Source organism: Daktulosphaira vitifoliae, unplaced genomic scaffold (assembly GCF_025091365.1).
Source record: "Daktulosphaira vitifoliae isolate Bord-2020 unplaced genomic scaffold, ASM2509136v1 Scaffold_3, whole genome shotgun sequence".
NCBI lineage: Eukaryota > Metazoa > Arthropoda > Insecta > Hemiptera > Phylloxeridae > Daktulosphaira > Daktulosphaira vitifoliae.
In genome coordinates, this window is record NW_026099574.1 from 19,370,984 (window position 1) to 19,398,036 (window position 27,053).

General features: G+C 28.5%; 2 protein-coding genes across 2 annotated transcripts; one reads left to right on the top strand and one right to left on the bottom strand.

Annotated features, from left to right (window-relative positions):
• LOC126900346 (shootin-1-like) lies at window positions 1-27,007 on the top strand. The gene is made up of 12 exons (XM_050676000.1): window positions 1-168; window positions 22,660-23,418; window positions 23,650-23,763; window positions 23,832-23,926; window positions 24,019-24,175; window positions 24,656-24,801; window positions 25,171-25,299; window positions 25,872-26,033; window positions 26,100-26,217; window positions 26,304-26,564; window positions 26,642-26,709; window positions 26,774-27,007. The coding sequence occupies exons 2-12, from the start codon at window positions 22,686-22,688 to the stop codon at window positions 26,900-26,902; spliced, it is 2,112 nt and encodes a 703-aa protein (XP_050531957.1). The 5' UTR covers window positions 1-168; window positions 22,660-22,685; the 3' UTR covers window positions 26,903-27,007.
• LOC126902076 (uncharacterized) lies at window positions 4,685-10,077 on the bottom strand. The gene is made up of 4 exons (XM_050679097.1): window positions 9,271-10,077; window positions 9,077-9,166; window positions 8,581-8,670; window positions 4,685-8,051 (listed from the first exon to the last, which is right to left on the bottom strand). The coding sequence occupies exons 1-4, from the start codon at window positions 9,351-9,353 to the stop codon at window positions 4,685-4,687; spliced, it is 3,630 nt and encodes a 1,209-aa protein (XP_050535054.1). The 5' UTR covers window positions 9,354-10,077.
• Window positions 27,008-27,053: the final 46 nt, after the last annotated feature.

The following is a 27,053-nucleotide window of genomic DNA, read 5'->3' on the forward strand; positions in this document are numbered from 1 at the left end:
AGTATGTACGCATGGCCTTCGTAAATAACTCTTTATCAGTAGTAGTTTAATGGCGCACGCGTGTGGGTAAAGTGAACGCTCAAGACAATATCGTTATTTCCGTCTCGACATTTCATCGCGAAATGTGACATTTTGGATTACTTTGCTTTTATAACATTTAAACTGAAGGTACGATATTTAATTTTAAAGTTCATGCAGTTAAAATTTAGTAAATAATTAATGAATTAGAAAAATAACGAATTTTGCATATGTCGTTATTCAGATCTAAAATTTTCAAATTTGTTTCAGGATGTATTAATATTTTAAAAATGGCTTATATTTTTTACTTAAAATTAACAAAACTTTGATATTATTTCTCGAGTATGGGTAGTGTTATATATTTGTATGTCTCTTTACTTGTTAAAACAGAATTTAAAAATATGTATTTTTATTAAATTTGAAAAATTGTTCATCATTTGTTGTTTCTATAACTATTTTTTATATTATTTAAATATACTAATCTATTTAGAAGATATACTTGTACATATGAAAAATAACTTTGAAGGATTAACCAAGATTAACTAATCTTAAACTCTAGTTTGGTATTTCATTATCTAATAATATCTTATACTGAATAATAAGATAAACTAATCAGACGTTTATCAAACAATATCAAGTTGATTTCTATTGTGAGTAAAAGGCATATTATGAAAACAATTGCATATTATTTTATTCGATTTATATACACGTTAGTAGATATTTCAATCCATCGATTACATTAATTAGTTAACTAGATCCACTTACTATTAATATTTTATAAATTGTTTACTAGGATTTATTCAAAAATATTTTTGTATAACACGTTTAAGGAATATAGTTAAATTGCACTAAAGCTACAACTTTGTGGTAAAATTACTATTTTAGAGTATTTTTATTCTACGTTCTGCTATTAATATGCTTATGTAAATTGCTAATTTTTTAGAGATTTGTTATTTAAACATAATTTTCTACGTCTATTTTGTAATAAAATAAAACATATTTATGTTTATACTTCCTTTTTTCTACTCATTTGATTTTTTAATTATTAATTATTTAATACTGCATTATTGGATCACTGAATGTTCTTATTATTGGACTGTAAGATAAATTATCGTATCACTTTATATATTTTTAATGATATTTTGATGTCTTGTATAATTTCTTGAAGCATAGACATTTATTTACTATACCTAAATTATTAAATTCCAAAGAAGCGAAACCTGTAATTTGAGTTAATATATTTTTAGGACACATAATTAAAGAACAAAAGAATAAATTCTAAATAAAAAAATCCTTTTTTAAAAAGAATCAAAGAAAAAACAATATATTTAAAACTTAAGGCACGAGAATAATATTATATTATTGACTAAGCAATGGGCGACAATAAGAAACCTGCTATTATTTTACTCATTGTGAAATAATATGTCACATTATACACGATACAACACACATTTTGAATAAGTGGGAGGAGTAAGTCATAACCTTTCTTATAAAGTTACATTATTAATTGTTAAGTTGATTTATCGTCTACACTTTGCAAAAATAGTTTCAAACGTAGAACATTACAAAAAAAAATTAATATTTCCATGGAACAAAAAATTAAACTCATTGAATTTTTTTCGTACTTTATCATTAATATTAAAGGCTAGTATGATACGTTATTTTTTTGCAGTAATTATAACATTATCAACTGGACGATTAATTCTATGTACTGTAAACAATGATCTTTCTTTATACTTGGGAAAATACGTTTCTTTTTAATGCATCTGTATCAATTCTATGTATTTTTTTACAGTTGCTTGTTACCATAGCACGCTATAATTTATTTCTATGATTGTAATGGGTATACCGATTACCATAACTTAACAACATATATTTATATTGTAAAGTTATCAAATGGAATACTATAGCGAGCCTAGATAATAATTATTATCTAAGCTCTCTAAAATACTATTTCATATCCCATGTATTTTGACGGAAATTCATCTAGTAAGAGTTTAGTACAATTTTACAATCTCTGTACTCTCTGAATTACTATTTTTCTATGTATTTCTCATCGTTGGTTCCTGCACACATTAAGCTACTTAAGTATTAGTTTCATCGTCGCTTTTCAATGAAATATCAATTAAGAAAGAAAAAAACTGTGAGCCGTCACGGGACGCCTGGCTGATGTGAAACATCGAAATTATTTTTTACAAGTTATACGCACAGAAGATTAGGTTACAATAGGAATTAAATATGATAAAATGAAAATATGAAGTATTACAAATATTTTCTATAAAATAATGACAGTTAAATACATATTTATTCATTTTTTGTTAAGTACAAAAATTAAAAAATTTATTTCTAATTGTGACACCACTCGCAACATTTTAATAAGTGACTTCTTTTATAAATTTTATATTTTATGTTTCTTCCGACGAAATTACAGTGACGAGTGGACGATGATAGCTAAAGTACGTAACAAAAGTATTTGAAATAACATTGCCCAGGTATCTTGTAAATATACCATCTATTGTCGTTCCATATTTAGTTGTAGGTTCTTTGGGATTATTATTCATTTGCAACTGAAATTCTTCTTCGAGAAATGTAACTAGTGGCAATGATTCATTTTTACCAAAATTTATATTGAAGTCCCCAGCTAAAATCAATGGTTGTCTATCTTTGTTAGTTTTCAAAATTATTGACCCTCTGTGACTATACACAAATAATCTCTCGTGTAAAAATGAAATGATATCATTTATTTTTTTATTGGGTGAAATGTATAGAACAACCATAATTAATTCACTTCCATTTTCTAATGTAACGTGTGAAGCGCAAATATCGCCAATAGATGTTTGGGAGACATGAACATCTGCAGTATTTTGAATTGCTAGATCCATGTTCAATGTAGTAATATGTGAAATATTATTTTTTTTATAAATGGCAACACCAGCAGCTCTCGCATTTTGCCGTTTAAATTTAGCTATACAATGAAAGTTTGGAAGGTCAACTGATTCATTTGCAGGAAGCCACGTTTCAGTTAGTAGTAAAAAGTTACTATTTTGACAAACAGAATCTTGTAAATCAGGGGTATGTTTTCTAAGACTTTGACAGTTTAAGGTATATATAGTTAATTTATTTCTGGAGTTCATAAAATCAGTGATTCCTTTTTGCAATGTAGTAAGTTTATGTAACGATAACCTTTCAAATTCTTGTTGTAAACTTGAAATGGATGGATCAACTCTTCTTCCATGATAAAACCTTAGATCATCCTGACTATTACAAATAAATAACCCTTCAACACTTGTTACTCGTGTTAAAGCTACATAAAGTAATGGAATACTATGACTTCTACTATACTCATAGACCACCTCGTCATAAGTACCTCCTTGAGACTTATGAATAGTCATAGCACATCCTGATATTATTGGAAAATGATTTCGTTTGGCCATAATAGTTTTATTATTATTAAGTGATACACTCGAAGTTCGACGTCCAATAGGTACAGCACGTCTATCGATATTATGTTCTGCAACGAAAGCTGTCGCTTTTCTTCTAGCCACCATACCAGTGTTTTTTTCTGGAAAAATGAGCCACACGCGAGTAACTTGGTTTTCTTCATTTTGTTCTATATAAACAAGCTTTCCAACGGCACCGTTAGCTAATCCATCTACCACGTCTATGTTAGTTGTAATAATATAGGGCTTTCCAATAACAAAAATAATTTCATATGGCAAACCTCCTGTATCAATCACTGACATCTTATGTAATTTTTGTCTCATCTTTGCTTCCTGCTCATGATTAGTACAACCAGAAATAATATCCATTGCAACAGAATCTATTTTATTTTCAGTTTGTAAAGCTAAAATATTATATGCATTAACGGATGCATTATCATGGAATNGTCGGTATGTCATCAAAAAATGGAAGCGGCATCTTTCATTGTAATTGTTTATTATTCTTCTCATTTCTGTATACGAGTTTGTTAAACTATGCTCTAATATTTTTGTTATTTATATATGTCATTTTGAATTATGTTTTCACATACATTATGTATAATTATTATATACGAGGTATAAATGATAATGAAAATAATAAGATTTTTTGAACGTTGATATGAATTGTAGAACTATATTCTCATAAGCTTCGATGAAAATTGATCAATACTAAGGTAGTTTTCCTAGACTTATTGCAAGAATAGTAAACTTTTGTAAAACAATATCATTAAAAATTTACATTATTTTAATCAAACAAAAAATTGTGTAGTAAAACTTTAATTCTATCCGACCATTTTATCAAAACATTTTAAAGGTTACTAACCTAAAATAACAATTATTAATGTACAATATTTTTTATTTTATAGAATGTGATAAATGTATTCATTTAAAGTGTCTCACTATTATATTTGCCTTACAATTGTTTTGTGTTAATTGTTTTATTCGTTTTATGATAAAACTTCGTAAATCTTGATATGTGTAGACGAATAGAATATGTAAAAAATTACCTTGATACCTTTAAGTAAATTCAGATTTATTCTAGTTGTGCAATTGATGCGTTATTTATTTGCCTCTTAGACATTCCACGAAAGCTGTTAAAAAATAATTTCGTATCATTTGGTAGAAACGTGACTCGTGAACACCTAAAGGCAAAAAACGTTATCTAAAAAACATTTTGTTAATACTTTTTAAAGCTCGCAAAAACGATCATTGCTCATGATATTTTCTCTTCTTCTGGCTATTGCTCCTAAGTTTTTAAGCGTAGCTATACGTAAATCTTCATTTACAGCAGCATTCGGATTTCTGTAAAATTCTTCAAAGGGATTTGGCTCTGGAAATCTTGTCGCAAAATCTTGAATTTCTGATTCGTCATCTACCAGCTCATCCTCATGGCATAATTGTCGGCAATTATCAATTATCTTTTGAATATCAATATTTTTCTCAAATTCTTTTCTTTTTTCTAAAATTTCGTTTTCGCGCTCATCGTATGTAGTTGTGAATTTCATATCTGCTAATATTTCTGTGTCTTCATTTCTAAATGGTATATGTAAGGTAACCATTTCTCTTCTATACTCATTGTAATCCTGAGTCATACTATAATTTCTATAACGAATAACTTGAGGATGCTGTTTTCTGACGTACTCTCCCTTTCTGTTTTTAGTATATTTTGAAACAAACTGCGCTAAAGAAACTTCTTCCAATTCTTGTGGCCGTTTTTGATATTTGTCGTGCCAATCTTCCTTCCAAATATCAGTAGAGTCATCATCAAGTTCATCTATTTGCTTTTGTGTCTTTTTTATCCTCTGTCTTTCAATCGGCCAACAAGTGTTAATGTACTGAATCGCAACTGATGATTTAGACATTGGCAACCTTAAAAGATACCAAGCCGCTTCTTGACTACTCATCTCAATAGTATTCAGCATGTCAACGCTCATTTTACGAGTTATTTCAACGATGTCAAATTCTGGATTCTCATTCATAACTTCTATTATTTTGCGTTGCAAATTGCTAATGCCTCTGTTAGTCTTATTTACATATTCGACGACATATGCAGCGCAAGAATATTCTTCAGTAATTATCTGGAAATCCATATTTGACTTTAAGACATTGAAAACAAATGGGTTAAAAGTATTGTGCCATTTTTCTGATGGATGACGTTTATAAAATATTTTTGGTCTATTTATACCAGATCTTAGTATATTTTTATATTCTTCATCTGATCTGATATTATTACTTTCATAATAATCATCAATACTGTCATAGTCATTACTTTCTAAGTTGATTCTAATTTCATTATATCTTTTCAAATATTCTTTGTAATGTGGATTCGTTTTATCCATCGGTATTAAAATTATTGTAGATTTACACGGCATAAATGGTGCTTCAAATCGGCACTTTTGTACTGAAGTTGGGCCAATTTTTTTGTAGCATGTAAAAGTGTGCTTATGCGTAAGTAATTTGATATTTCCGGATGCTTCCGACGTTGATACTGACACTAAACTATCAATCATTTCTATAGCTTGTTTTTGATCTTCTCCAAGAATATCTATAGCAGCGTTGTCAAGCCACAAGAGAATATGCGCATGTGGACTTCCACGATGTTGAAATTCAATCCTCAAAAAGTAGTTTATAACTCTGAACTTACCAAAAGGACTAAATTTCTTCGATTGTAAAATTGACATTATAACATTAACTAATTTATTAAAATAAATAGCACATGTTACGGCATCATTGTTAATTAATGAACTTTTTTGGATGAAACTAAGTTCTGATGCGTTAATATTTTGTACATCTTCTTTTTCTTCAGCTAATTTATTCAACAATGTTAATAAATCCGGCCACCCTATTTCATTCGCGCTTAATGTCATAAATGCTGTTGGCTTTCCTAGCTGTCGAATCATCGCAAATAAATCTTTTTTTCTTGTAGACCAGTACCATACTGAATTGGGTATTGACCTTAAAAAAGCTAAATTGGACTCTATACAGTTATGAATATACTCTTCGGTTTGAACTTGTTCTTTAGTTATATTGGTATCTGTACCAACATGTTTGAATGCAATTGTTAAACAGTCACGAACTCGCAGTCTCATAATTTTTACAGCCATGTATAACAAATGATAGGGATTGACTCCTCGGCGATCCTTACGTCGCAATTCACTAGATGCCATCATAAATGGTGTAACTTTGACTGTATCTTTAAATTCCCTAAAGTGTCCCATATAAATACTCGGAAATGATAACTCTTCAGCATGCTCATCAAATAATAAACTATGTGGAATATTTTGTTGCCCCGGTGCTAATCTTAAATACTTGTCTTCATTCCATACTAAAGTTTGTTGTTGAGCAGAAAGACTTTCTTCAATATCAATATTTTCACTGAATTCGTCGATATTCTGTTGTGTAATCAATGGTGTTTCTTGATTAAAAAATGATTCATCAATTGTTATTTGGTAATGCTGATATAAAGGAGTATTAATCAAATAATGTAACCATGTTTTAATTGATCTAATGCTAATTAAGCCCTGAACAAAACTACTTTTGTGAATCAATTTTTTTTTTATATGAACGTAAATGCAATGTTCATCATTGACATTTCTCGGAAGTGACCGAACCATAGTGTCAACAGAAACAGGAACATTAATAATTTGTCCGTATATACCAAATTGTCCTTGAACATGTCTCAATCTACGTATTTGCATGAAAGGTATTCGAGGAGATATAAGCCTTTCGGTGATAAAATCTATTTTTGGCAAATGTTGGGGTATTTTTGGATAGTGAAATCCATTATACACAGACATATTAGGAATGTGATTTTTATCTAGTGCTGATTTACAAGTAGAGCATATTTTGAGAACATCCACATTTTGCCCAACGTTTATTATATCAATTATACGTCCAGATGCAGATGGTGTCTTCAAATCTTTTGCAAACCATAGTCGGTCGCAAATTGAACAAGCATGTCCAAATTCATTATTTTTAAAATTATTTTGAAAATATTCATGAGCTAATTTATGGTGTCTAAATTGGCTGTACGTATTTGACATGTCTCTTAAATTTTGCTGAGGTACTTCATTCACTACGTGCTGTATTTCTTCAAAGTCACGCCCAGAATCTGTTTCTGTTTCATTTATTATTGGATCATTTATAATTTCTGTAAATTCATTATTTAGACAATTGGACACTTCTGGTATCATTTCTACATTTCGCAAACGTCTCCTTCTCTCCGCTTCACGCTGCTTTAATTTTTCCCTGTTTTGCTCTCTGTATCTTTTTTGGCGTTCTCGTTTTTTTTGGAGAGCATTTATTTTATTAGCTTGCTCATTATTTTGAATAGAATCTGTGCATGTATTTTCCAAGCCAGAAGAACATTGGGAAATAACATTTATTGTATCTTCATCATTCAATTCAATGGTATTAGTGTTTGAAGAAGTAGATGGCCCGGCAGTACTTTGTAAACATTTCATTCGTTTTCTTCTTTCCGCTTCACGTTGTTTTAATTTTTCTCTATTATTTTCCCTATATCGCTTTTGACTTTCCTTTTTATTATTATTTACTCTAAAAATTGTATAAAAATTTTAGACAAGCATGACAAACTATTTTTTATAATATAATATAATAATATAAAGTTTATGTAATATAATTCAATAATAAAATCCAAACCTATACTATTAACAACCAATGATTCAAAGTATTGTAAATGCAAAGACATAAAATTTAATAAAAATGTATAGTAAAATAATAGAAGTTGATACTTCAGAAAATTTTTATTTTTAAAATGCAAAAAAAATATTGTCCTTATTGGGATTCGAACTTGTCTCCAATAGTCTATTACACATCCACGCTACCAACTAGACTATGACACTTGATGACTGTTGGTTATAAAAAGGCCATACTTTTAAAGTCTATTTTAATTTTTAGTCGATTTTCTCGGCTTAAGGAAATTGGCAACAAATTCGACATAAATGTGGTTTAATATTTAATGTAGAATAGACCTATGTAGATTTTATAAAAATTAGTGAGGCCCACACCTTGACCTCTCCTTATTAGTATATTTTGTGGTACTAGTATATTGATAAAATCTTACATAACATTAATGGTGTGTCTTGTGTTTAACTGATCTTGACGTCTAGCTTCAATAATGATATTTTGAGACCACTGAGATGATTGTTGGCTACTGAAATATTTATAAAAAAAATAAAAAAAACTTTGCAAAGACATAAATGAATAATAAATTAATAGAAGTTGATACTACAGAAAATTATTTTTAAAATGCAAAAAGAATTTGTCCTTATTGGGAAATGAACTTGTGTCATATAGTCTTTCACACATCCGCGCTACCGACTAGACTATGACACTTGATGACTATTGCTAATAAAAAGGTCATACTTTTAAAGTCTGTTTTAATTTTTAGTCGATTTTCTCGGCTTAAGGAAATTGGCAACAAATTCGACATAAATGTGGTTTAATGTTTAATATAGAATAGACCTATGTAGATTTTATAAAAATTGGCGAGGCCCACACCTTGACCACCTCTCCTTATTAGTATATTTTGTGGTACTAGTATATTGATAAAATCTTACATAACATTAATGGCATGTCTTGTGTTTAACTGATCTTGATGTCTAGCTTCAATAATAATATTTTGAGACCACTGCGATGATTGTTGGCTACTGACATATTTATAAAAAAAATATATAATAAAATAAATTTATGTGACTTTTATATATTGATGAATACAAACTTATAACTTATTATATAAATATAATTAACTTACTCATGACTTGATAATATGTCATAACGCGCTTTTTTTGCTGGAGGCTGCTCACTTTCACTTTGTAAATTACCACTGTCAGACATTTTGATGCGATTTTATTTATTTATTAATTAAAAAAAAATTATTAATAATATAAATAATAATAAAAATAATAAAAAACAGGTATGTTTTATGTTTATTATATGTACCGTAATCAAACAACACTGTACACTGAAGACCAAGATCGGTGCGGTGGGGGAAATGTCACTTCCACATGACGACGCGTCGCCACACTATATATATATATATAAATATATATTTACTATATTATAGTGTGGCGACGCATCACCACGGCAAGCGTCACCACACTATATATATATACCGTTTACAGTGTGGCGACGCATCGCCACGGCAAGCGTCACCACACTATATATATATACCGTTTACAGTGTGGCGACGCATCGCCACGGCAAGCGTCACCACACTATATATATATACCGTTTACAGTGTGGCGACGCATCGCCACGGCAAGCGTCACCACACTATATATATATACCGTTTACAGTGTGGCGACGCATCGCCACGGCAAGCGTCACCACACTATATATATATACCGTTTACAGTGTGGCGACGCATCGCCACGGCAAGCGTCACCACACTATATATATATACCGTTTACAGTGTGGCGACGCATCGCCACGGCAAGCGTCACCACACTATATATATATACCGTTTACAGTGTGGCGACGCATCGCCACGGCAAGCGTCACCACACTATATATATATACCGTTTACAGTGTGGCGACGCATCGCCACGGCAAGCGTCACCACACTNGTTGGTTCCTGCACACATTAAGCTACTTAAGTATTAGTTTCATCGTCGCTTTTCAATGAAATATCAATTAAGAAAGAAAAACGTACGACATGCTTTTTTTAGATAGTATCAAATGAAACCGTTAGCACTGTCTTTCGAAACAATGCATAGTAATTCTTCCAACTTTTCAGAAACTAGTTTTAAACATTTTTTTTAAGTTTCATGTTTATATTTTTATCCAATAGCGATAAGAAAATATCAATTGTAAACAGTCCAGATTTTGTATTAGACATTTTACAAAACGGTGTTTTTAATTTTGATCTGTTAAACTGTTTAGGCGGTGGTACCATTTGGATGGAATTTTAATTTTCAAAGTCGTGCATGATTATTTGTTTTATTCTTTTCTTGTTATTCGAAAGCCCTTCTACTATATGTTCTTTTTTATACTTTTTTCATTATTAAATTGAAATCTATACCCATTGTGGAATATGTTTCCTGTTGTATAATTAATTAATCAAAAATTACTAAATGTTAATTAAAGAAATTTGTAAATGACGCTATAATCATTTATTAATACTTTAAATTTTTAATTAAAAGTTTTTAAATTGTCCATTTTTTTTTTTTAATCCTTTCAGCCCATTAAGCGGGTTCCTACAAAGAAGTTTCTTAACCATTGATACTCCGAAACCGGTGGTGAGTCCGTCACTAGAGATAGGGATGACCACTCCAATTACCAAACTGACCTCTCACTCGGTAAATATAGCCGTTCGTGACTGAATTTCGATCCTGAGACAATGAACGCCAAGCACTGCCGCGTTCCGACTCAGCCACTCCGTCCCTCAAATTTGTCCAAGAATTATATATTTTTAATTTAATTTTCTCAAATAAATGAAAAATTCATTGCTAAAAAAATGTTATTCGTTTATCTATTAAAACATGTTGACTTGTTTTTAGTATTTTATTTACTTAATATATAAACTTTTTAATTTCTTCAGTAGATATAATATAATTTACTGTGATTTTTATTCTCGTCATTGTGTTTAAATTTCTAACAGTTAACTAAGTGTTCACGATATTTATTTTACGTACAATCAATTATTGGATTATTAAAATAATATCGGTGAATCACTTGCTATGATAATAAAATGATTCTATCATAAAAATTTCACTCATTGGATTGTTCGAATTTTACGCAATTTTCAAATTAGGTACAGTCTAAAACATACTTAATTAATAAACTTCATAGAAATTATATTTTTCATGACGCTCATGTTTGTGACAAATGTAGTCATTAAGAGAGTAAATTATTTATAATGTAATGCTTAACAATATTGCTTATGAGCACTAGTAATATTTTTTTTCTGTGAAAAACCAATTAGAAATAAAATATATCTAATTAGAAACTTCAAAGAAGTTAAATATAAAGCAATTGTTGCGTTTAGTATAATATCTCATGAGGAATTAATATATTTTACGATTTTGATTTTTGTCAATTTTACAAAATTGATAAAAGTTTTTAATTTATAAAAATTATTTTTATAGTGCTCACTTGTACTAGAAATAATATTTAAAGATCTGATAGATATGAGCGCCTTAACAGTGAATTTCTTTTTGTAAACTAGATTAATGTAAGTTCATCAATACTTTGTAATACTTAAATATTTTTATTTATCGCCCAGTCTTTAAGTAATTATTAAGATCAAAACCGGATTTGATATTCTCTTATTGTCTATTCGAACAGTTATAAAAAATAACTATTTATTGGTTGACGTACTTAGTGTTTGAAAACAAATCTCTATAATTCTGCGGAATAATCAAACTGTTGTGTATCTGACTCATGCGAAATGGCCTATGACAATTCGTGAATGACTCACTTTCGATCATGTTTTACATACGCAACTAACACCGGGCATGACTTTATAATTAACGTTATCATACTGCCTACACGAATCCAATCGGTATGTCATCAAAAAAATGGAAGCGGCATCTTTCATTGTAATTGTTTATTATTCTTCTCATTTCTGTATACGAGTTTGTCAAACTATGCTCTAATATTTTTGTTATTTATATGTGTCATTTTGAATTATGTTTTCACATACATTATGTATAATTATTATATACGAGGTATAAATGATAATGAAAATAATAAGATTTTTTGAACGTTGATATGAATTGTAGAACTATATTCTCATAAGCTTTGATGAAAATTGATCAATACTAAGGTAGTTTTCCTAGACTTATTGCAAGAATAGTAAACTTTTGTAAAACAATATCATTAAAAATTTACATTATTTTAACCAAACAAAAAATTGTGTAGTAAAACTTTAATTCTATCCGACCATTTTATCAAAACATTTTAAAGGTTACTAACCTAAAATAACAATTATTAATGTACAATATTTTTTATTTTATAGAATGTGATAAATGTATTCATTTAAAGTGTCTCACTATTATATTTGCCTTACAATTGTTTTGTGTTAATTGTTTTATTCGTTTTATGATAAAACTTCGTAAATCTTGATATGTGTGGACGAATAGAATATGTAAAAAATTACCTTGATACGTTTAAGTAAATTCAGGTTTATTCTAGTTGTGCAATTGATGCGTTATTTATTTGCCTCTTAGACATTCCACGAAAGCTGTTAAAAAATAATTTTGTATCATTTGGTAGAAACGTGACTCGTGAACACCTAAAGGCAAAAAACGTTATCTAAAAAACATTTTGTTAATACTTTTTATGTAGGTCTATAATCTAGGTATAATGTTTTACTATTTTATAATAGTCTAGACATTCACTTAATTTATTGAAAGTTTAAACATGTGGTTAAAAGGTATTACATTTTCATTCAAAGACAGAAGTTGTCTTCTAATACACTACAACTATTGGAGTTTATTATTTTTACTTACCACAAGAGATAATATAATAATAAGTGTGTGTAGTGTTTTACCAAAATCTTATGATAAAAGTAATATAAACGCAATATTGCAGTATGTTTTATAGTGTTGCTTACTTATTTCAACTCTCGAGTAACTATTATCTTATAAAAAGAGAAAAATTACAGGAATCAGGATTGTTACATTTTTAAAACTGTGTGTTTTAAACAGGTTTTTTTAACTCGAGTATCACATAATATAAAATTAATGTAAACCCAATAACCCTGGCTGAGACTATAGTTCTAGCTTGCCTTAAATTTAATTCACCATAAGGATCTTGTGGATCCTCGAAAAAAACTGCCCTGTGATTTTCTGTCCGTTATTTTATTTTATTGTTAAGCCATTGGTATAGCAACACATTTTTTTTATAAAATAAATAACTTATTTGATTATACTTTTTTTTTGTTATGTTTAGAAATTTTGGTTTTTTTCGGTTTCAAATTACAAAAACTTAATTCTTTTACACCTCATGTGTTCCTCGTTTTCAAATATTCCATTGTGAATATATAACTCATATTACACTTCTATCATAATTATCTTTATTGTTGTAATTACATTTTTTAACAACATTTTGACAATCGCCTTACCGACACCTTATTTCATTTTTTGCTGTGTTCGTTTACAATCTATTGTAATTGATGCCACGGCGCCTATTTCTTCACTCAGTAGTTTTATGTTTGGGTGTGTTGCGATATAGCAATATTAAACATAATTGCGCCACAATATTATTCATAATAGTTCTTTGTTGACGGGTTTTCTATCACTTTGCAAGTAATTGTATCACTTTGATTTAACTTAACTGCCAGTAAATAAATTCAACCCTCAATAATTAAGTATGAATACGCAATTTCATTAATTATTCAGACTAACTGACTCAAGTAGTTTAGATAGAGGCGAGAATGAAGAAGAATAAAATCATAGTATACGTATTTTACTTTATTAAAAAATATATTACATGTATATATTTATATAATTACGTATAGTACTAAGTCATTTTTAAATATTTCATTCAGTGTTTATTCTAAAAATTATGAATTTTACCTCAGAACTAAAAAGTATTAAATTTAATTGTAGAAAGTCTATATTTGGTATTTTTATTGTATTTGTAAACTTAAAAAGTAGTAGAAATGTATATAATTTAAATAAGCCATAGAAATAATAAAAATTTGATGATGCCTTAGAAATAATCAAAATTTGAAGAAACCATAAAAATGTAGATTTTTCAAAGAGGTTCTTGACTATAGTCGTGCTGTATATTAATCTTTTTGCCGTTTTGTATAAGACAAATCCCTAAAAAGTTTCTTTATAAAGTTATAAAACCCATACAGAATGATTTTTTAAAATATTAGCTACTTGATTTCTCTTAAAATAATAATTAAAAAAAATTATTGGTAAATTTTTGATTTTATATATTTTTCAATTTAATTATTATTAAGTAGAGATGCAAGAAGAATAAACTAGGCTAAATTTCCATTCCAGTGCAAGTAAAATATATTTATATTAAGAAATATTAGCATTTAAGTAAAGAAAAAGTCTCTTGGCGTTTGACGCATTGTGTGTAAACAGGAGGCTGCTTAGAATAAGCTGAACAGAACACATAACAAATGATGAAATTTATCGAAGAACTGGTATTGTCTTCATATTATTTTTACAAGTGCGAAGAACATTAAATTTATAATTAGACCATCCAAAAATCCACAGGAAGGAAGGTCATTGAGATATTAGTCTTGTGAAATTAGAGACGATAAAGAATTTGACTGCGAGTACATTACATTAAAATATTTTTAACTTGATATTGTTCACAAAATCTGCGATGAACCTTATGAGGACAATTACCATTAGACTCAAGTTATTAGCAACAATAAAGTAAATTCACTTTGACATTTTACTAAACTTTCACTTGTGTAAAACGGAAAAAAATTGTTTGTAACAACATGAGAACCTATAGAAAAGGATAACACTTTCATCTGTAGTAAAACGGAAACACATAAAAAGAAATGCGTGGGGGAGGCGAAGGTTAGTCTAAAATAGAACATCCAAAATATTCTTAGCCGTAGGATTATTGCAGTACTTGGTAAACGCGCATTAAGTATTATTATTGACAAATGTATGGAGATGTATAAATAGTAGTTCTGACAATAAATGTGAGGTCACGGCACTAGGTTTTGTTCGACTGCAATTGCACTATAATATACACACGAAACATAGACATAGTTTTAACTTTGTAACTGGCCGAGTGTAAAACAAAAATTTTTATTTGATACGATAGTATTGGTTATAATTAAGGACATTCAGAATGATTTATAATCATACTTTAATATTGCTACTGTAAAAATTATTTTTCGTACAAACAAAAGGTCAAATTCACAACCGCTCTAAAAATGTATACAGAGTGTTCAGTAATTAAGGAAACTGATCAATTGTTATTAACAATGAGAACAATAGAAACCCGTTTCCTTACTTACTGAACACCTATAAATTTTCACATTTAATATAGCACCTTTGTATTTTATTGAAATTTAAAACGCAATAAAAATATTTGTGATACGTGTTAAATTAAATTAGGCGATCCTTATTTAATTTAACAACGGATAAAAATATGTGTACTTTAATCTTAAAATGTAAAATAATAACTGACAATAAATGCCTTCATTTGCTGTTTATTTGTTTTACTTTGCTTATTTTATACAAATTTTATCATTTTATCAGTTTTTCTCGGTGTCCGCGTCATTAAACTCTACCCACGCCAAAAGATAATAATTTCCAAATAAAAAAAAATTTTACATTTTACTGTTTATAGTTGTACATAATATTTCCTAAGATTTAGTTGCCTAATATTTATATTGGATATGCAATAGCACACTGAAACATTCCAATTTTCTTTCTTAAAATTTTATTTCCTATCTTCCCAAATATTTTTCAATCATACTTTTACCTTTTCTTCTAACAGTTATAAAAGATTAATCGTCACGTTTGTATAATTTTAATTGTAATAAAGAATAAAATATGCATTATTAAAACTTAATAAAATTATTTTCATAGTTTATGATACAGACATCGTTATAGTGTAACAATATATGCTTAATTAACTATAACTTTTCATTGGGTTGTTTCTAGTATTATATTACATGTGTTAAATTTATTATGTAAGAAATACTGACTTAATGAGCTGTCTCTCCAATTTTGAATTTTCAAAGCGTAGGAATATTATTAATGTTGTAATTTAAACAAACGAATTATGTCAATAACATTAGATGAATACAAATGAGCGTGTGTGTGAGTTAAGCAATAAATCTCGATTAAACAAATAAATAAAATACATTAATGTCGTTCCACAGCAAAATGGATCAAATAAAACTAAAATCAATTATCGAGTAGGCATCGTTTAAAACTAGTTAAAAATTGGATTTGATCAAATTAAATATCTCCTGTTTTTGTTCCGGGAATTTTTATTTTGGTAATAATAGATCGCGTAAGAGTTAATTATTTGTAACATTTAAATTAATTTTAGCCTGACAATGGATAGACCGCACATTTAGAACCTGTAAAAATAACACTAATACCCAACTATAAAACTTGACTAGAAATACAAAAGCAAATACTAATAGAAATATACATTTCAACATACATAAGTATCGATTAGCACACTTATGATCGTAAATCATGATAGACTTTAAAAAACAGCTGTAACAATTATATGTTCAAAAACCTGACCTCTTTTCTTGGAACATATATTATTTTTAGGGAAGTAGTATAACTATTCTAGAAAATTATAACAACGCCTACGATTTCTAATTACAATAATAGAATTAACATACTAGATAAACATATTTAGATAATGTATCGCACTGCATATGTGAATATTTATTAAAATGATTCTTAATACACTGTGTTTCCATGACTTCGCTTCTCGTCAGTCGCTGATTTACAAGTGAGGTTAAATTATTTTGCTTTAAGTCAAAAAAATTTCTGACAGCTATAAAGTGTTGTTTTCACTACCGTTTGGATAAGTTCTAGGCCCACGACTATAAGGTGTAAGATATTTTTGATGTCTGTTCAAATTAATTAAATTTTTTTTTTTATATACTTTTTTGGGTCTTAAATTCATGATCACGGTTACGTATACAAAAAATTGACGGTCAAGTACGTACAAAATGCGTGCTGAATTGTTCATGACCTAAATGAACTTCACGACAATTCTTATGTCTTCAGTTTCTTATCTCAGTGTACACGTGAATAGCGATCGACATCAGCGGCCTTCTGACTGCCAAAATTGGTATGAATCTCATTTTTAAACGTCTTGATTTTATGCCATTTATTGTTTATTATTTGACTTTCTCTCCAAACGAAAGCTGTTGCCAATAGATGATGACGACATAGCAAAATAATTATTATACAGTTGAGACGTTTTATTATTTATAAAATTTCAAGTGATGTCTCAACATTCACTTAATCGATGTTATCCGTTTTTCATAGATCGTATAGAAATCTTCAACTGAAAATGTTAATGTGATTTTATATTGTGTCGTCCATCCTTTGTTTCGATTATGCATAAATAGTTTAATACTGTTATTATTAGAAAAAAGGTTCCCGTATGGTTTTATTTTTTTATTGTTTACTATAAACACTACGTTTTAGTACCTCTGTAAATAAAATGATGCTGTATCAAAGCCGCAAATAAATAGACTAAACTATTTATTGCCAATCGCCATCTCAAAACATTAAAACTATACAAAAATGTTTACTTGTTAAATCATTATAAACACATTGTAGGTATACAACAATTTACATAATTTTATTACACGTTCTCATGATTTTAAAATACTTTATTTTCATATACATTATGATAATGCTAATGTACAGAATTATTCACTTAATATGCTAATAATAAGGTCCTCAATATACAATCTAAACCTGTACCCAACTTCTTTGTGTGTAACAGATGTTTAACAATATTTATTATTTTGTAATAGAAAGAATTGCGAAATAAGTATATTTTACGGGTACATGTGCTCCGTAGTGAAATGTTTAATAATATATTTTTTTATTATAATTAAAAATAGTATTCAGTCGCTTATTAGAAGTTTATGTATTAACTAATTTTCTGTACTGTTGTGTATCTTATTTTCTAGTATAAATAATTGAACAATTTTAATAAAAAAAAAAAACTAAAAATCAACCAAAAAATGTATTATTAAATTTTTTATTATTAATTTGTTTTGTTTTTAAAACACAAGTTTTACCAAAATAAGCGTGAATTGTGTGGGTAAATCTTCTCTATTTTATAGAATTTTGTTTAAATTTATTTATAAATATTTGAATGTTTGAAAAAATACATTTTGTATTGTAATAAGTTTTTAAAATAATAATATTATTTTCTAAGAATTTTCAGTACAAAGCTAAGAACATATTAATTTTATTATGATATTTTTTTTCTTCTTTAATTTGATAGTGCCATTTTATGACATTCATAGGCGCTCCATACTTCTTAATCGTTTTTAAATCGAAACATTTATCGATTTAAGTGGTCTTTAAATAATATATATCTTAGTAAATAACTCTTAACAAATATTATAACCTGTGAAAACCTTTACTGGGTAAACAGGCATATCAGTTAAAGAACAACACGTTCAATCGTTTACGAATATAAATACACGTGTTGTGCTAAATCGAATCGTAATAAATAATACTAGTGGTGTTCTGTTAACGTAAACGAAATCGCTTCGTTCTGAGTCACTTTAAAAAATGCGTTTTAGTATTAAGGTTTTTGATTATCTAGCCGTTGAGCGTTTGAGTAAATAGTTATCATTTAACTGAACACTAACGCTCATTTTTTTTTTTTTTGTGGAATGTGCCGATTAATAATTATAAGCTACCGTTAAGTAAAACTTTTACCAACTTCAACCAATGTAACTTGTTGTCATCACGATTTGTATCGGTTTTACGTGTTGAGACTAACGATTTCTGTTATTTATTTTTTTAATGATTATTGTTCGTTGTTTCAATTCTACTGGTATCAATTTACTAAATATTCTAACTAAAATTAACTACTGTTATTACCAAATAACATAACACATGCATGGTGTGGTAAAAATTCTAAGTATTTAGTCTCATAAAAAATATGTTGAAAGTTCCTTTCTCGTAAATGGAGGTATGACATAAGCGATATAATATAATCGACTTGGTTTAAATGACCGCAATAATAATCTAATTAAAAAGTAATCGATATCATATTTTTTTAATTATACTAATATTGAGGTTAAAAGTTTTCAAAAGAGAAAATCATTTTATAATAATCCTTGCTGAATCCTTTCGGTTATGACTGTTGAAGTTTTATTCGTTATGACAAGATACATAAATGTACTCTATGACTGCTTAGCCATTACGGTCTTTTGCGCCAACTACCTTCACTAAAATACCAATCAAAACGTATTTGACTTGATGTAGTTGGCTTAGCGTAAAATATTATATTTATGTTCTAACATACTAACAGTGCAATGAAAACTCAAAGGTTTTAAACCATCTGTGTTTACTTCTTCATGATTCCGTTGGCGCTATAAGACTGTAGCGACAACCGAATCTAACGAAAATAAATAGTTCTTCATAATGTTAAGTATATTTAGTAATGTTAAATAGAAGTTATGTAGAGATTTTTAAATATTCTAGTTCGGCTTTATTGTAAAACCAAACACTATTATGTTCAGGTATTTTATGGACACATAATAAGTATAAAAAATATTTTACCTGTATCATGTCAACTGATTTAAATGACTCATGTTTTTTTATCACCCACGTTAATATTGTAGTTAAAAATGTGTGTATACAGTTTATTTAAACCTCTAATTTATTATCACCGTTGCGCTTTATCAATTTTGGATTTATATTTATCTATTTTTATGCTTTCATTAGTAAAGAGCTGTAGTGATATATGTTCAATTATTAACAGTTTTTACTTAGTTCAAAGAAGCGACCGATACGTATTCTTCATATTGTCGGTGTTATACGGTTTTGCTTAAATATTTATCACATATTTTTTAAAGCAAATTCAAGGTCGTTTGCTTATTTTTTTCGTATCATTCTTCAAACGACAGCGCCCACAATAGAATTTTGATGAAGTTATTCAACGCCTTTATAAAATATATGGCGACTGTCGCTAAGTCGGGTCATTTTACTGTTTAAAATTTTATTTATCATCCGAGAGTATTTTTCCAGATGAAAAATATTTTAATATTTACACAATTAAAAAATTTTAATTTTTGTCTAATATATTTTTAATTCAGTAAAATTTAAGTTATAATCATATCATAATATGTCATTGTACCGATCTTTACTTCAATATCACTTACAAACTTTGTTTAATGGTAAACAATTATATTTGGGTCAATAAACTATGTAGTGAAATTTAATGTATTTCCTGTGCAAACTTTGGTTCTAGCCCATGAACTGTGTGTACATTAATTATTGGCTATTAATAATTTAAAGGAAATGAAAATTTATTATTTCAAAGGAAGGTGATACATAGTTCCGATTATTTTTTTATTTTTGATTGCTTGATGATTTAACAATAACTGTCTAATCAACAATCAACTGTAATTAAAAACTTAATTATTTTAATTTAGTACTAAAGAGCGCAATTTGTGAATGGATCTTATTTTAATGTAACCAATAAAAAATCAATTGTCATATTAAGTCTATTATATTTGCTTAAACAAATAAGGTTAAATATGTCATAATCTATTAAGTAAAAAAAATCTGTCATTGTCAAACGATCTAAGGTGACAATTAAAAATGTATCTATTCTAATGTCCTTTATTCCAGTAACATGATCGACACTCTCTTCTTGTAAGTAATTGTCGAATAATATCTTCTTAACTTGATAAAGACACACACGGTCATTATTTACAATAACGAATTTTGCCAATTAAAATCGTTTTTGTGGCGTTAAATACTCATTTATTTTTTTATAAATACAGAATATCGCATCGTTCATTATTAGAGCTTGAATACTTGTTAAAAACAATTTTACTCATTTTCATAGATATAATTCTTGTAAAAATTAGCAGCTGTCAGTTTAATATCACCTTCATCTGAAAGAAAAATACATAGCATATAACGAACTGTATGGATGGTTATTATTTATACTATAACTTAAAAGTCTCAAGGTAATAACATTATTACTACATAAGTATACTTCATTTATTCCTTATATGTGCGGACGTCACGATGAAAAAAACATAATAACCCGACCAGTAGTTTCATTTCTAAACGATCAACTGCCTTTCATATATTTGTAGAATAAATGTGGTATAATTAATGATACATTTTTGCCACAAATTTGGCCTACTCGCGACGTGCTCTATCCGATTTACTGTTTTGTTATTGGGCACAGGTGTTTTGTGTCCTCGTTCATTGTATAATGATATTTACGTGAAACTATACTGTGGCCGACAGCATTAGTGCATAATTGTTCTTTCACACCACCCTCTATGTGTATTTTTTTATTATTTAAGTAAATTTTTTACTGCTCTGTTCACCAAAGAAAACCTGTTGGCAATCACGAAGGTTATTGTTGTGCTCGCAGCGAGTGGGCAGGCGACGGAATATAAAGTAACGATAAAAAAATAAAATAAAATAATACTTGCGTTTTCTTTATAATCGACGATCACTTTGTATTCGCCAATGTCTGAGTTGTATGTATGTCGGCGAGTGGACAATTGAGGATAAATTTTGCGATACTTGAGAATACTTCACATTTTCTGACTCTCTTGTGTACACTATTCATTTTTCAAACGCGTGGATTTTACGTTTATATGTATGTGCATTTAAATAAGTATAATTTATTGAGTTTTGTATGAATTAAGTTTTTCGTTAAGAAAACTGTTGTAGTACAATATACACTGCGTTTTAGATATTATTCTCAACAATTTTAAAACGGTTTCTAGAAAACTACTAAAAAGGTTAGATGGGTTGTGTTATACTCCAAAATGTTTTTCACGTATTAAATGTAAACAACCATGGAAGCTCATTCCCATAAAGTTTTTCTTTCATCATAAATTTTAATAGGAAAAATGTCTAGATATCCGCTGTTGAGGGGTTTTCGTGTACTTAGAGCAGGAGCCTTCCCTTTCATTAAACCCATGCTCTTCGATACGTCTAAGCCTTACTTAAAAAGTATTTCTTAAAAACTCTTAGTTATTTGATTGGTTAAAAGTTTTTTCGTTCAGTATGTGATTTTATTAAACAAAGTAAAATGTTATATTTACTTTAACAAATAATTTTTATATTTATACATTTCTCTAAATTGTTTCTCTAATAAAATACTTGCCAATAATACAGCACTGTAAAATTAAGCGAGTATTATATTTGCATTGCTTTATGAAAATTTCAATATTAGTTGTCAAAAATATATTCATTATGATAGGAATTCATTAAACGGACTTTGGCCTATGATTAATTTAGTATTAATATATTTAGAGTTTAAAGTAAAATTTCTTTTGATAATAACAAATCATTTAAAATTAAAAAAATATTTTATACATATTCAAATGGCATTTTAAGTTTTTATTCTTTTGTATATTAATTTTGTAAAAAAAAAAAATCTGTTTTAATAACGTATTTAGTATTACTACAATTTCAGTACATTTTTGATTTATTTCTTACAGAAATCTCAACTGTGTTGTTGGTCACGATGAGTGTGCAGAACCTCAGAAACAAATTTAGCCAAAACAATGGTTCTGTACCTTATAAGCCACCTGGCCTTAGTTATGCTAAACCCTCGTCGCAGTCGCTGAACAATAATAATCATATAATGAACGGTCAGCAGAACGGGGTTAGTCGGTTTAAGACTATTAACGAAGAACCAGAAAATTTCATAGAAAATAGACCAGCAGTAAAGAACAACAGTTTTCTGCAATCTTATCTATCAAACGAAACTAACAAGAACAACATTAATATGGTAAACGGCAAAACTCACATACCCGTTGTTTCTAGATTCGTCCCTAAAACTATGGCCGAAGCTGCCCCCAAGCCTTTTATGAAGCCTTTACCTCCGCCAATACCAGAAAATAATTCAATGTTTAATAATAAATCTCCACCATTGCCGGCAAAAAGTTCTTCAATCACATTAGCAAATAAATCTCCACCACCACCTATACCGGATATCAAGTCCCCTAATTCAACATCCAAGTTCATTATTAAACCTCCTCCCCCACCGGTACCTACTGACTTGGCATCCAAGTACGGCATCAAATCTCCTCCACCTAAAACAGACTTTTCGTCAAAATTTGAATTCAAATCTTCTCAAGCACCTTCTTCTATTAGTAATGGTTACCATTCCCCATCGGACAGCTATGATAAGTGGAAAGCGAAGTTTGAAGAAACAGAAGCCAAACGGAAAAATTTGCTTACTCAATCACAAAAACGTAAGAACCTATTTTATGTTTTTTCTATATATATTTCTTTAAGTTTACATAAAAAAACGTTTTAAATATCGTAAGTTCTATTTTATACAATATTTTTATCAGGTCTATTATCATTAAAATTTTCAAAATTAAATTTGTTAAATCTATGGCGAAATAGATTTCATTCTTAAATTTGATTGTGTTTAATATTGTAAAGTCTTATCGTATTGAATTTATTTTATAATTATTCAGTTATAAGGGAAAAGTCTGATATGGAGAGAGAAATGTTAAAACTTAAAACAGAATTTGAATCCACGAAAAGTGAACTTGAGCAAAAGACAACACAACTTGAACAGCTCAGGAAACGTGAGTTAATTTATTAATTGTTCGTTCAAATAATGACGAATAAAAAATTCATTTATTTCATTATATAGTATCTGAAGGTATGTACAAAGAGTATGATCAGTTAAAACAACAATATGAAATTGAAACTGGTCAACTTAACAAAGCGATTGAGCGAGCCTCACAGGTAAACTACAAAAGCGGCTGTCTCTTTAATTAAAAGTTATAAGACATCAATTAGAATTTTAATTGATCCACGCCCGTTTTATACGATTACAGTGGTACAAACAAAATCGAGAACTCAAAAGAAGAAGTTCAGCTCTTATGCAAAAAGTTATGTCGGTAGCACCAGCGACGTTAGAAGACTTGGAAGACGACACTGATGGTAACGACAATAACGACACGGAAATGGAAGAACTCCGAAAAACAGTCAAAGGTATTTTAATACATTTAAAAAAAAACTTAAGTCTATTATGAAGTGTTAAGAACTTAACAGATATTTTATCTAAGATAAATTTTATGCTTACTTAAGTAATTGTTTAGTAACGCAAAATAATTTAATTTGTATAAAAATTATAAATTCAACATAACTAATTTTCTATTTTAAGAAAATTTTCTGGTTATTTTTTAAAAAACCCTAATCAAGGTGATTTTATTAATTCGTCAATATTTTGATAGTTGAGATATTTTTATTTTTCTCGAGATATAACCATTTAAAAAATGATAAGTTTTTTTCTTTTCGTTGTCACTAAGAACCTTTTGGGAAATAAGACCTATTTTCTTACTAAACATTTAACAATCAAATAATTTAATATACTACGTACAGTATAAATAAAACATAGTAAAACTATAATAATGTTATTACTTAATTATAATAAAGTTTTACTGTAGTTTAATAACTATAGTTTTATTTCAGAGCTTACACAAGAAGTGTCACGTTTACAAGCTGAGTTGAACAAAATTAAACTTCAAGAGTTTGAGGCTCAAGAACAAACAGTAGATTTAACTTCTGAACTTGAAGAAGAGCGCAGAGCCAGACAACTTGCCGAAAGAGAGCTCAAGGTATACAGAGTGTTCAAAAAGTAAGGAAACAGGTCAATTGTTACAAATAATAAGAACAATAGAAACCCGTTTCCTTACTTACTGTAAACTCTATATGATTTACATAATAATAAAATAACATTATTATTATAATGTTATTAATCAATTATTAAAGAGAAAATCACTACACTCATTTTTTATTATTTACACATAAAATTTCAAACCTTTAGAACATACTAATTTAAAATTTTAAAATTCTCTGAACTACTACAAATGTACAGTTATATCTATATATCCATGAGTTTCAACCCCTTTTAATGTGCCAGAAGCTTTATCATTATATTTTTGAAAAACATAATCTAAAATAATAATGAAGGTTTTCCTTGATAGGAACTAATTATGAAACACGACAATCTAGAAAGTGTAAGCCGTAAAGTAGTGGAGGAAACAACAGAATTAAATAAAAGGTATAAACAAGAAAAAGAAGAAGGAGAAAAAATTAGAAATGATGCCTATAAGGTAAGCTTTTTTTTTACTTTTTCCCTAATTCAGATATTGCGCCAGAATTTTTTTCCTTAAGGAAACGAGAAAGGACAAGTCTTTTTTTTAAGGGGCAAGCACAATAATTTTACTTTTGTTAATAAAAAACAATTGATGCATTTCATATTTATCAATGAAATTATGTTAAATATAAAATACAAATTAAATACTTATAAATAATATTTTAAAATTAAAAATATAACCATAAGATGCACTATAAAATTATCAAATAATTTTTATAATCAATAGATGATATCTAATTTGTGGTAATGACATGTAACCTATTGCTACAATTGCAACGTAAAGTATTATTATTTATAAAGATAAATAATAATCTATAATATCTAACAAGGGATCGTATCCATATAACTTTTTAAATATCTGCTGTCAGCTAACAGCCATTTACCCAAAGCCATAATACTCAAGAGTAAGCCAAAAATTTGTTGGTTGGGTGACGACCCCCCTTAATGCTTTTCCTGTTTTTAATTATTTATATAATAAATTTATGATTACGAGGCAACAAAAATCGTCACGTGGTTTTAATAATTCAGGTAAAATCAGAGAGAGATGTTCTTGCTCGACAAAGTCAATTACTCATGATGGACGCTGCATCAGACGAAAAAATTATGAAACTTCTGTTTGAAGTTGAGCAGTTACAGAGATTATTAAGCCAAGAACGACAAGAGAACACTGAACAATTGAGAGAACTTCAAGTATGTTGACAATTTGAAATTTTATTCCTTAAGTTCTGAATTAAATTATACAATAATGGATTACAGGAAAAATTAGAATGTCAAAATGAATCGGACCAAATTGAATTGTATGAAGAAAAGCTTAAACTTACCGAGGCAGAACTAATGTGCTCTCAGCAAAGAGCTGAAATTGCTGAATCTCAAAGTATGCATACTCAACATTTATTTGTTCTAAAATGAAAAATGTTGAGGAGATTATTGAAATTATTTATTTAATTGTATTATTCACAGTCGCTGATCTAAGAAAAAAACTAGAATCTAAAACAGCTGCACCTTCTTGTGCTCCCCCTCCACCACCTCCACCACCACCAATGTTAATACCACTTGTACCACCCCCACCACCTATGGGAGCACTTTCTTCAAACAATCTTCAAACTATTAAATTAAAAACAGTAAACTCTTTGAATCATACTAATGATTCCAATGCTGTAGAAGAAATGGGTAATTACCTGGGACTTTCCATTGCACCTAAAACTCCACAAGTACAGTCAGGTAAACATTTTAATGTCATTAAAAATAAAATTGAAGTTTATATAAGATAACTTATAATTTGTTTCTTTTATTTACAGGAGCTATAGATGCAATTATAAATCAGATCAAAGGAGGAAGGTTTACTCTGAAAGCTACAGATAAAGAAGTAAATTAATAAAATCGACACTATAAGTTATGATATTTTAAATGTTATGTTATAATAATCTTAGATAAAGCCTCAAGTAAAAAAACAAGAACCTCCAGTGGTAAATGAGATGATGAATGTTCTTGGTACCTTGCGTCGGCATCCCAAAAGACGAGACAGCTTTAAAACTGCACCAGCAGATGTAGCATTGTAAATATTATGTTCCTTTAAATAAAAATTAGATGATAATTAATAATTATCTATCATTCATAAATTTTGAAAATAAATGTATTATTTATTTTCAATATTTTAAAAGCACTTCATTACTTTAAATTTTGTAAAAAAAAAAATGCCAATTGCAAGAC